This window comes from Manis javanica, chromosome 2 (assembly GCF_040802235.1).
Source record: "Manis javanica isolate MJ-LG chromosome 2, MJ_LKY, whole genome shotgun sequence".
NCBI classification, from domain to species: domain Eukaryota; kingdom Metazoa; phylum Chordata; class Mammalia; order Pholidota; family Manidae; genus Manis; species Manis javanica.
Genome location: NC_133157.1, coordinates 224,705,882 through 224,717,967, shown reverse-complemented (window position 1 = coordinate 224,717,967; position 12,086 = coordinate 224,705,882). Strand labels below are relative to the sequence as shown.

Below are 12,086 nucleotides of genomic sequence, written 5' to 3'. Positions count from 1 at the left end.
CACTTCCCTCCCCAGAAACCCACAGCGAGCATGATGCCCCTTCATTTTTCTTTCTATGAACCTTGGTATGATGTGGTTTTTGTCTGCTACACCTTTGTTTCCCATTTCTTCATTAAAATCAGCCATCTTGCTTTCCCACCCATTGCTGAAAATGACTGCGAAGAAACCCAAACCCTGATGGCAAATCCTGTTTGGTCTGGAGGTCTGACAGCACAAGTCCAGCCCTTCCGCTTCGTACATAAGTGTGCCACAAATGAGCCCCAACCCACCTGTGCCAAGGGCAGATGGCTACGGCTTTGTGGCTAAGGTTGATGATTCAGCCACAGACATGCCAGCAACACACTGAATCAAACCCTTCGTTCCCGGCCGTCTGTGACCCATGCCCACCTTCTCTGCTCCACCCCCACCCACAGCCGTGGTCCTGCCGCCGTCATTTTCTCCCCAGATTATCACAACAGCTTCTAGTTGGCCCCCCAGCCTGCTCCCCACATGGCAGCCTGACAAGTCACTCAACTGCCCACCTGACCATATTGATCCTCTACTCAAACAAGGCAGCAGTCCCACTGCCCTCAGAAGAAAGCCAGTGTCCCTTAGCCAGACCCAAGGCCCTTCCAGGCCTGCCTCCAGCCACCCTCCCCACCTGGCTGCCACCACACCTCTGCCTTGGACCAGTTACTCTGAGCCATCCACGTCCCCCGACATTCCCCCACACTGCCAAGTCTCGGGACAGGTGGTGCTGTCTCCCTGCAAGTCCCCCAACCCCAATCCATCCACTTGGATAATTCCTCAGTGGCCTTCCAACCTCAGGGTCATGTACTAGAAGTCTTTCTCCACCCACTGTCCCCTGCTGGGTCACCTCTTCCCCATGTCCCCATAAGCCGTGTGCCTGGCCCCGTGCAGTGCACACCTCTTCACCCGGGATGAGGCCTGCCTCACCGGCTCAGTGAGAACACCCTCTCCCAAAACACTTCTTCTCTCAACAAACCCATGGCTATGGAGGATCCACTGCACACCAGGCGCTGGGGATCCAACCAAGAAGGCAGACAAGGCCAGCAGAGCAATGGCCAGCAGACGCCGCCATCAGTGGCACTCAGGAGGGATGTGCATAGTCCCCGGGGGGGGAGGGAAGCTGAGAAGCACCTGGCCGGCCACGTCTGGAAGCCGATCATAGGAGAAGCACAGACAGGGGCTCCAAGGAGCGGTGCCCGCCCAGGGCTGAGAGCGGCCTGAGGGGGAGCGGAGTGCGGCTCCAGGGAGGGCAGGGCAGAGAGACGCGGGGCTCCAGGGCCTCGCTGAGGACTTCAGCCCTGCCGAGGACGGCACGGTGCAGGCACTGGGACTTCTGGTCGAGACAAGGCATGACAGGTTCAGCACTGCACAAAGGTCACTTGGAAGTGACCTTTGGAACATGGGGTTTTTTAGCAAGCAAGACTTGAGGCGGAGAGACCAGTCCTGCTGCTTTTGTGACAAACCCTGTGGTTGGGTCATGTTCTGCAAAACTGGAGTGGCTGTGAGGCGGAGGGGAGTGGGGATGACCTGGTCAGTAACACAGGGGGGGGTGCGGGAGAGACGGGAGGACCCCAGAATACCCGCCCAGGGTACTGATTAGATGGTGATGCCCTCTCTGAGGCGGGGCACCCTGCACATGCCATCCCTACAAAGAGAGCCCAGGGGACAGCTGGTAAGTGGCTGATGCGCAGGGTCAGGAATGGGGTCTGGACAGGAGATGAGGCCCTAAGAGTCCACAGCAAACAGATGCACCTGAAGCCAGAAAAGTCCCCAGGACTAAGGGTTGCATAGAGGTGGCACAGGGGCTGAGAAGGCGGCAGAAGAGCAGGCCACGGGGAGAGGGACTCAGGGGCTGGAGGGCATGACAGCGGGGAGTGGCTCCCCTCTGCGGGCAAGCTTCCCGGGAGAAGTCAGAGGACAGCAAGGTCGGTCGGCGGGGGAGAGAAAGGGCCGCAGCTGGACTGGGCAAGGGCCTCCCTCAGGGACAGGGCTTGGCCCGGGCCCCCTACCTCCTGTGCATACAGAACAGTCCTTCCCACATGCCCAGGAGAGGCAAGCTTCCCACTATCTTTTAATTGCTTAGGACTAGCATGCCGGGTGAGCAGGGACAGGACTGGTGAGGCAGGACAGGCATTCGGCGCTCCCAGCAGACCTGAAATCAGAAAGGAATCTGCTTACCGTTCACAGCGATGGTCCCAGTCGTCCGTGGGACCCCAACGAGCGTCACTGGGTAAAGTCCAGATTCCGCTGGGAGGGAAAGTGCCGCGGGGAGAGACTCGAACTCCACTCCACTGGTGAGGAGCCCCTAAAGCAAGGGGGGGGGGGCGGGCAGGAATGAACACAGCTCAGCCGCCACAGGGCATCTGCTAACAGGCAGGCTCCCAGCCCACCACAACGAGAAGACTAATTCCCGGCTTTTACAGAAGCGCACAGACATTCGCAGAGACCAAGAGTCTGAACATGCAATTAACACGAGGCAGCCTGCAAACAGCACCACAGGGAGCTGAATCCCATCTTGCTTTATTTTTGACATTTGTTTTGTTGTTTTACCAAATTGGAATGTAAACAAAAAAGAAGAAAATAAAACATCTTATTTACCAACAAAAGAAAAAGAACATGAAGTGAGGAAATACATCATCAGTTAATATCCTCCCAGTGCATCTATGAACTATCAGTTCATTTCACTGTGTGCCAGGCGCTAGAACTGGCAGCGCACAAGGCAGATTCCCTGGCCCCCGTTATGGCCGCATGACGGGAAACGCTGCAGAGAGGTCAGCTCCCAGGACTTCTCGGCATTGTAATAGAGGTCCTACCCCGTGCAACAGCCAGGACAAAGAAATAAAAAGCATACAGACAATTATTCACAAAAAACAAATCCGTGTGCACAGAAAACCCTATGGAATCTTATAACGCAACTAGAGCTAACAAGTGCATATAGCCAAGTAACAAAGTCAGCATTTAAAAAAAGGCAGATATCTCTATGATCTGGCAATAAACAAAAAATATTAGAAAATAAAATATTAAAAAATACCATTGATAAGAGATCAAAAACACCAACTATCACGGAATAAACCTAATGATGTGTAAGGTTTCCCACTGGAATCTACAGAACATGCTGAGATAAACTAAGGAAGACCTAAATGAAGGAGAGACCCTGGGTTCCTTCCCGCGGGCTTGTGTCCTGTGATGCTGTCTATGCTCGAAGCAACCCTGGACTGTTCTAGATGTGCTACAGGACTGAGCAGATGAGTAAGTACATTGATGGGTGAGCCCAAGTTCTCACACTGGGAGGAAGATCACAGGTGTAGAAAGGAGGAAGGCCAGAGAGGACCTGAGGGAGGTGGAGCAGAACTGCAGGTATCACTGTGAAGTCAGATTCTAAAATTTTTATTTGTATTTGCATGGTGTATGTGCATGCACGTAAGTGTTTATATGTATATATATACAAACACAGATGTATGTGTGTAGGTCTATATGGGAGTATATGTCTATGTGCACGTGCATCCCAGAAGCAATGACACTCTAGTACCAGCGAGCACACCAGTGCCTAGATTTTGAGCAAAGGCAGTACTCGGGTTGCAAACCCAAGCGAAACCTCGCATCAGTCCTGGAGCGATGTACTCTTATTCTAGGGCTTGCTCTACCCTCAGGCCCTCATCTTACCCTGTGGCAACAAAGTAAACTGTTCATATTGAGTGGCAAGCACAATACAGACTTTGTAACCTGTACTGATCTCACGTCAATTTCAACATGATTATTTCAAATCTTTATCCAACTAAGCTTGGAGTTGAAATCGGTTCACATCAGAGTTCAAATTGGAGGTGTTTTTGTTCACTGATTCAAAAATGTATTGAGTACCAACTCTAAAGACATAGGAATGACATGTTCTTCACTCACAAAAAGCCGATAATTTTTGGCAAAACAGATATAGATCATAGGATGAATGTCTCAAATAGTAAGTAAAAAAAAGCTTATTTTAATAGTCAGTTGGTGGTTAGCCCCAAAGGGTCATAGGATTGCTGACACATACCATGTTTTCAACTCGGAGCTCGAATGGCATTGGGTTGTATACCATCAGCTGGACTTCACACACATCTCCTTGGACCCACTGGAAATCTAGAAATATACAGACAAAAGAGTCCATGTATTAGCTGGTATTTTGGCATGTTTCACATGGTTTCAGATTACTCCCCGAGCTATTTATTTTTCCAATGAAGCAGTTAGCACTATGACCGCCTGGAGATGAACAGAGCAGGTCTTACTGCTGGCTTTCTCTGAAGCAAAGCAAGTCGCACTGCCACTTGGATGCTTTCTCACCGGTGTTTTTCACTGACTTCAGCAGGCTGAATGCAGCTTCGCAGAACTGAAATCGACCCAGACTGCACTGTTCTTGGCACAGAACCCCAAATCACACAGAACCCCACTGGCTCAGAGGCTGTTACTTGGGAAGAAGGTACTGCAGTCAGTTTTAAGCGGCATATGCGTGATTCCCCATTCTCATCCCTGACCACCCCAGGTCGGGTGTATTTTAACTATGAGAAGTAGAATTCTAAGATGACCCCCAAGACTCCTGGCCCTGGTGTGCATGTCCTGTGCAATCCTCACCCTGAGCGGCAATATGATGATTAGGTTATGTTTACAGCAGAGGAGATAGTGATTCAGATCCCCAATCAGTTGATTTTGGGTTAACCAATGGGAGATTGTCCTGGGAGAGTCTGGTCTAATCAGTTGAGCCCTTACAAGGGACTATATCCTTCCTGAGTGCAAACTTTCAAAGCATGAGACGGCGTGTGGAGGAGGCCACCTCGCAAGGACCTGAGGGCTGCCTCTAAAGCAGTGCCAGCTGACAGCCAGCAAGAGAGCAGGGACCTCAGTCCTAAAATGACAAAGAAATGATGACAACCTGAGGGAGTGGGGGGACCAGTCCCTCCCAGTCAAGCCTCCAGGTGAGGGCACTGCCCCAGCTAACACCTGGATTGCAGCCTGCACGACCCTGAGCCAAGGACCCAGCTAACATGTGCTGGACTCCTGACCCACAGAAACAATAGCAAAATAAACGTGTTGTTTTAAGCTGCTAAATTTGGGGTAATTTGTCACAAAGCAAAAGAAAACTAATACAGTACCCATCCCCATTTCCACTGCCCTGCCTTCCTTTAAGAGACTCCATGAGGCAGATGAGTGAGGACCCTGGGACCGGTGAGCAGCCGCTGGGCCCATGCTCGGTGTGAGGCCCTTTCAAGCAGGCGATCTCATCACTCTTTGTGACCTCCTCGTGAGACAAGTATTACAGGCCCTGTCGTTACAAGGCAGGCACCCAAGGTCCAGACAGGTCAGGACACGTGCCTGGGAACCACACAGCTAGCAAGTGGTGCAACAGGGATTCAAGCCAGGGTTTCGAACTCAAAGAGGCATCTACAATGCCCACTAGAAGTGAAGAGGTTTTTCTAGAGCAGATAGTATGATTTACTGATGAGAATTTCTCAGCTTTCACAGAGCTTTCATAAGGATTATTTTTCTGGAACGCTCTGCGCCAGGCACCCTGCAGAGACCAAGCAGGCCCCACCAGCCTCGGCCATACGACCCAGAGTCGGCATCCTGAAACTGCATGAAATAAAGATGAGCCCACCGGATGGGTTCGGTTAAAAACGCTTGTGCAACCATGTACTCATGTGGGCCTCCTGACCGTGCAGTGAAGCGGTCAGCGGAGCAGGTACCATCCTCTCTCCCAAGCAGGGAGTGCAGCCCCCACCCCCGATGGCTGAATGGCACACCAGCCTGCGGCCCTGATGAACGCACAGCCTAGAGTCAGACTCCCGTCTGCCTGGTCCAAAGCCCGTGCCCGCCTCCCTCTGCTGCTCTAGCTCCTGCTGGCCTCAGAAACCCGGTCTCCTCCCTCTGCCGACCCTCTGCCCTTCCCTGGTGGCACCCTCAGGCCGTGGGAACTTCCAGGGAGACTCGCAGAAGTCACTCCCAAGAGCACACCGGGCCTCCCCACCCCTTCCCGGCACGGTGCTCAGTCCAGCACTGACCGCGGGGAGCACCCGCCCCTTCCTCTCAGCTGATGAAACCGTCATGTTTTAACAGGCAGCTATGCCTGGCAGCAAGGAACTGTGTCATCTGTCATGGTCAAAAATCACTATTGAGAAAAATCACTCTCCTGGGGTTCTGCAAGGAGCCCTTGACACATGCACCATCCTCATTTACTAAAGGTCAAGCTGAGGTAAACCGCAGACTGTATGAATAGTTATTTTGTCTATAAGAAGATCATCTCCTTGCAGGTCTGAGTGTGTCCAAGGGTATGGCAGAGCCCCCTTCTTGACATTCTGTCTGGGACACCATGGGAAGGAATAGCATTTAATGCTACTAAACCCCGTTCTGCACCGCCCCCCCACCCGTGGGGCGCCGCGCCTGTGAGACTCTTACCCCTGGGCTCACAGCGCTTTCAGTTGCTTTTGTTGTTAGCTCGTCTTGTCCTACTACACTGGACTGACCCATTTTCCTGATCTCTGGCTGCACCCCCAGCACCTGCTGCTCAGGACCTTATCTTGGTGGCTACCAGGTACTTTAGTGACATTATCTTACCTGACCCTCAGCAGAACCCTCCCAGGTAGCCCTCTCTTCCCCTCTCTCCATGGACAGTGGCAGCCGGGAAGTACCATCCCTGCCAAGGTCACCCAGCGGGAAGCTGCAGGGCCAGGCTGGAGCCCAGGCCATCTGAGAACTATGTCCTGTCCAGGCCAGCACACTGCCTCTGGGGCGGCTGGCCCACCTGGGCACCGAGCCTGGCCATCCCATCAAGTCCTAGCACAGACTACACAACACCCTGCACCCCGCTGTGCTCAGGCCCAGGACGCGTGCTGCGCTCGCCCTGCGTGGGCTTTAACTCAGGCGATGGGGATGCTAACGACACGCAGACAGACCAGGCCAGTAAACCAGCCCAGGTCCCAGGGGCAACCAGCCTCAAAACCTGTCCCCAAGGGCTTCTTCTTCTCTAAAGCTCAGTGCCGCCTGCTGTGATGAGAACTCCCCCAATTATACACAAAGATTCATCTACAGAGACTGCAATTTTAGGTTAAAGACATGCGATTCTTCAAGCCTCTAGGGAGGTTCACTGATGAGCATATTGGCAAACAGGTATTAGAAGCTACAAAATATAAATTACATTTTCCTACCCATGGGTATTCAATAAATAACATGTATTTTGGCTGATACATCATACAGTTATGAGAGTCACTGGATAATGTGTCTAAGCATTCAACAACAAATGCAAGGTGCCGTTTTCATAAAAAGAAGCCTCCACAATATCTTAAGATTAAAGAGGAGAAAATAAAGAGGCAGGGTGGGCTTCTCTGGTGGGGTGGCCCTGCAGCCGCACAGGCCAGGCCCTGGGGCAGGGCGCCCACATTCAGTTTCAGGATCAGCTGTTGTTGTCTTCAAATTTTTTCATCATTTTTCAACGAAAAGCCCCACATTTTCATTCTGCAGTGGCCCCACAAGTTACGTGGCTGGTCCTGAGGAGGAGGCTCACACCTCCGGTCCCCCAAATCAACTCTGGAGGTTTTTCCAAACAAAATGGATGAAAATTTCCAAATATGTTCTTTACAGGAGAAAGCTTATCAGCATCCCTAATGAGACACACAGAGTAGCCACAGCCTCCTAGAAGGTCCAGGAAGAACCTCACCAGCTTTCTGATGGTGAGTCCGGGTCCCCAGGGGAAAAGGGGCCCAGAAAGTGATTTTGCCGTCAACAAGAGCGAGTAAGACCCAGCCTAAAACAGGACCCAAGTCTTCCACCACCAGAGATCCGCGGATGTGCTCCCATGAGCAGACAGGCGCAGCTCACCTGTGCACCCTGGAGTCAGTCCGGGGACACCCGGGCTCCCGGAACTGCAACATCCGCCCAGCTTTACTGCTCCGCCCAACGCCAAGGGCTCCCCAGCTCCCCATCCCCCTGCCCCACTCTCCATGGGTCCCCCTGCTCCCCGGCCTCCCTACCCTGCTCTCCATGGGCTCCCCAGCTTCCCATACCCCTGCCCTGCTCTCCACAGGCTCCCATCCCCCACCCCGCTCTCCACGGGCTCCCCTGTGCCCCGGCCTCCCTAGCATGTTCCCCAAGCACAGAACCAGCTAAGGGGCAGGATGGGTACAAGGGTGGGGCTGTCTTTCAAAATCAGTAGACTTAAACTAGAATGTCAAAAACTCAAATCCACAGTACGAATGCCTGCTTGGTTGGACCTGTCAACCAGGGAACAGCTGCAGTTGATCAGTGATGCATTTTAGTGAGCATTATTACTCATTCCAGGACCCCTGAGGCGCCTTTGCTGGACACGGCCCTACAGCTGCCGCGGCCGCCATCACTAACACGAGGGGCGGCTGTGCCTCCCGGCCCCACACCTGCCAGTACCAGGGACCCCAGAAGCATACCTGCCTCTGTCTTCCTGCTCGGCAGGAGGGCCGCCCCAGTGTACCCTAAGGGCATCCGGCTGGCAGGAGTCCAGGGGAATCTTTCAGACGTTTGGGCCGAGCAGCCCAGGGAGAAGGGCGGGCAGGGGTCAAGGGACAAAGGGGCAGCACCCGGTCCCTGGTGAGCAGCCATGTGGGTGGGTTTCCCCCTTACACTGCCCGACACACCATAGGGGACCCACGCCTACGTGATGGAGGCAAGAGGAGAGACAGTCAGACACTGTCAGAGAAGATGCAGAATCTTGTCATTTTAAATATCCACCAAAGGTACCTAGTTAAGGAGAAGTGAAGGGTTCCGTGCCACAGAAGAGAATATGTTTCTCCACTTCAACCCATTTTATTTCAGAGCACTGATTACAACTGCATTATCTTACGTATTCGCCCACTGGGCTGCACTCACTCCTTGTAGCTGCTACTACCTTCTCTGTGACTTCCACCTGCAGGCCACGACAGGAGAGGCCATGGCCGCCCCCTTCACCATGGGGCCAGCATGGCCGGGGCTGCCGTGCCGACACGCGGGGGCGCCAGGGCTGCTTCCCGAGGGAGGGGGGTGGGCCCACCGACACACACATCCGCGGGGACTGCGGTAAGGGACTCCCTTAGGGCTCACGTCTGCAGGTGCTTCCCGGGATTTACAATCGGATGCTGTTTTCCAAGGGCATTACCCCGCATTCCTTCCTCTACTTTATTCTCACCTTAAGGACTGTACAGCTAGAGGCCCCTGGGAGGCCATGCCTTGGGAAGCCAGCCCAGCACCTCAGAGGCAGCGTGGCTTCCTGGGCCCCCAGCAGGCCATCCAAAGCCTGAGGCGACCCCCCTCCCCACCGCCCAGCTCCTCCCCTGCTTGTTCTTTGTCCAAACACCACAGGTACGTCACCAAACACCGCTGCTTTAGAGGACTGTGTTCTGCAGCTCGCCTCGGGGCTCACCTAACACTGTTTGTGCCGAGCCTGCCGAGCCTGCCGAGCCTGCCGAGCCTGACCTGGGTAGGGAGCTTCACTGGCTCAGCCTCAGCCACACAAGCCTTGCACAGCAGAGAAGGCTGGGGGGCGCCCACGTGGGACGCTCGGCCAGCAAAGGTGTGCGTTCTCGTGTTACCTCTGCCACTAACTAGCTGAGCAGACATTGGGAGGTCATCTGAGTCTGTTTCTTCACCCATAAGAGGGAGATAAAAATTACTTTCTCCAAAAATGCAAGGAAAACTAAATGACATGAAAATGATACAGCTTCTTACAAAACACAACCTGAATATGAGAGTGTGGCCACGGCCAACAAGCACAGGGTCTTTTTAGTACCCACCCTGGTTACACCCTCTAGCTTAAGGTGCAACTTTATCTTTCAGGAAATGCTATTTTTAAGATGTTCAGACAATTTGCTAATTGTGAATAAGGTTTACTGTGAGATCCTCAAGACCCAAAGAAATCCTAGTGCTGGGATTAAGCTGAGAAATCTCCACTGAGATCATGCAACATGCATAATGCTCAGATTCCCTCTGGCCTTGACCTCCGAGGTACAGTGCAAAGTCCACAGCACGGGTAATGAACTTCGGCTGCAAGTTCTTCAGCAAGTCATTAAAGCTCCTAGCCTCAGATCCCTTATCCAGACATGGGGTTCATAGCCTCTACCCGCTCCCTCCTTCATTCAGCAGCGCCCCAGCAGCTGGGGTACGGCTGTGAGCACACGGAAGGCAAGCGGCCAAACAGGAATAGGCCTCTGAGGGAACCCAGGGCGTGGAAGGCAGCGTGCATGCGGCGGCAGGGGCAGCCTGGGAGGGGCAGGGGCAGAGGCAGCCTCCCCAAGGAGGGCGGGGGGTGAGAGCCAGGCGGAGGGCACAGCAAGCCCTGAGCCTGGAAAAGGAAGGCTATGCTCAGAGGACAGACAGAAGCCATGTGGCTGGATCTCAGGAGCAGGGGTGGGAAAGGCAGCAGGTGAGCCTGCAAAGCACCCGGCGGGTGCACTGTGGGGCTGGGGGCGGAATCGTCAGGGAGGACTCCCCACCCATACCCCGGGAAGAAGGGCCTCATGATGTCAGAGCGCCTTTTTCCTGCAGAAGGAGCACAGAAATTAGAAACAGAACTACAGAAACAGAAGCAAGAACTGGACTGGAAGAGCAGAGGGCAAGCTCCCCCACTAAAGACCCTCACGAGGGGTCAGACAGGGCCTGTCCCTTAGCTTTGTGCCTGTGACACCCAGGCTGGAGTCTGGCAGGGACCCACATCACAATCGCAAAACGTGCGGGGCCCAAGGAAGGGGGAGCCAGCAAAGAGAGAGGCCCAGGCACGCCAGGCCCAGGAGGGACACAGCAGACGGGCAAGGCGGCGCCCCTGAGCCCTGGCGTCTGAAGAAGGGAAGGACTGGCGAGCCTGGGACCTGCTCAGGGAGCTTCTCAAGGAGAGGGTCCCGCTCCCGAGCGATCGCAAAACGATTTTTCCTCTCCTTGCTCAGTCGTCAGGCCCCTTGGATTGGCTTCCTGGGCGCCTGCACAAATGAGGGTGCCAGTGTTCAAAGGGGAGGTAATATAATGTCCTCACCCCCCAGTCAATACTGAACATAGTCAACCTTTTATCTTCTTTGATGACTCAGAAATTACATCGGGCCTTGGAAAACCACTCTGATCTCCAATTATCACTTTTCTGTAGTTTGTATCTCTCTCAGATGACAGAGGCCTTCTGTTTTAGAACTCCCACAAAAATCACATTCTATGAAACAGTATTTTAAAAAATCAGTTCTATGGGCAATGGCCGGACAATGGCAGCAAATGAATAAACCTGTCTGAGAGCGTACATGCGTGCGTGCACAGCATGAACTGCACCAAAGGTCCAGTGTCGTAAGGTCTAGAAAAGCCCCCGGAGCCCGGGGCCTAGCACAGCCAGAAAGCCAGGAGAGACGGCCTTACCTATTTTCTTGCTCCGTTCTTCGCCACGGCTGTGTGCAATAATTGGTGAGTAGATGAAGGGGCTCTTGGTCGACACATTCTGACCCAGCAAGCTTTTAATTTTCCGTGGCCGGAGGCTGGCAGGAAGGTTCAAAAGTCTCACACGCCTGTTGTTTCAAATGAAACAAAAATCCTTCAACTGTCTTGTTAGCTCAGTTTCAGTATAAATAATGCCAAAAATCAGGTGTTAGCAAAATAGTAAATCAAACAGGAAATAAACCGAGGCAGGAAGAGCCTGCAAATTTGGCAGGATGAGACAGAACCACACACGTGGTCACTCAGGATCATCCTAGGGGGAGAAGCAACTCCCCGGCCAGGCAGCGGCCATGCCTTCTGCAGGCTCCGCCAGGGTCCGAAGGGCTAGGGTGGAATCAGCTGCCTGCCGGTGGACAGTGCCTTCTCTGATGCTGGGTCCCCTGCCTATAAAATGCACATAAGGCCCCTCTGCACAAAACTGTCGTGGGAGCCGGTTCCGTGCCTCCCGCTCAGCACAGGCTGGTTGTCCTCTCTCCCTGAGGGGTGCCCCTCAGCAAACTCAAGCACAGCCCCTGAGCCGGGAGAAGGCAAACAGAGAATCTACCCTAAGTGAACGACTGATTCCATCAGCGGAGACTCTTAAACGACTTGCCCACCTGTGCTGTCCACTCATCAGTTCTCACGCTCAGATGACCACCTAGCAC

The 12,086-nt window shown here is 53.6% G+C and overlaps 1 protein-coding gene across 7 annotated transcripts in view; it reads right to left on the bottom strand.

Moving 5' to 3' along the window:
- TRAPPC9 (trafficking protein particle complex subunit 9) overlaps positions 1–12,086 on the bottom strand; it is a 588,199-nt gene that overhangs the window by 422,584 nt on the left and 153,529 nt on the right. For all 7 annotated transcript variants that reach the window (XM_073230280.1, XM_073230285.1, XM_073230286.1 and 4 more), the window contains 3 exons: positions 11,368–11,513; positions 4,040–4,125; positions 2,188–2,314 (listed from right to left, as the gene is read on the bottom strand). In XM_073230280.1, the coding sequence (XP_073086381.1) occupies positions 2,188–2,314; positions 4,040–4,125; positions 11,368–11,513 (359 nt within the window). The remainder of the gene's footprint in view (positions 1–2,187; positions 2,315–4,039; positions 4,126–11,367; positions 11,514–12,086) is intronic.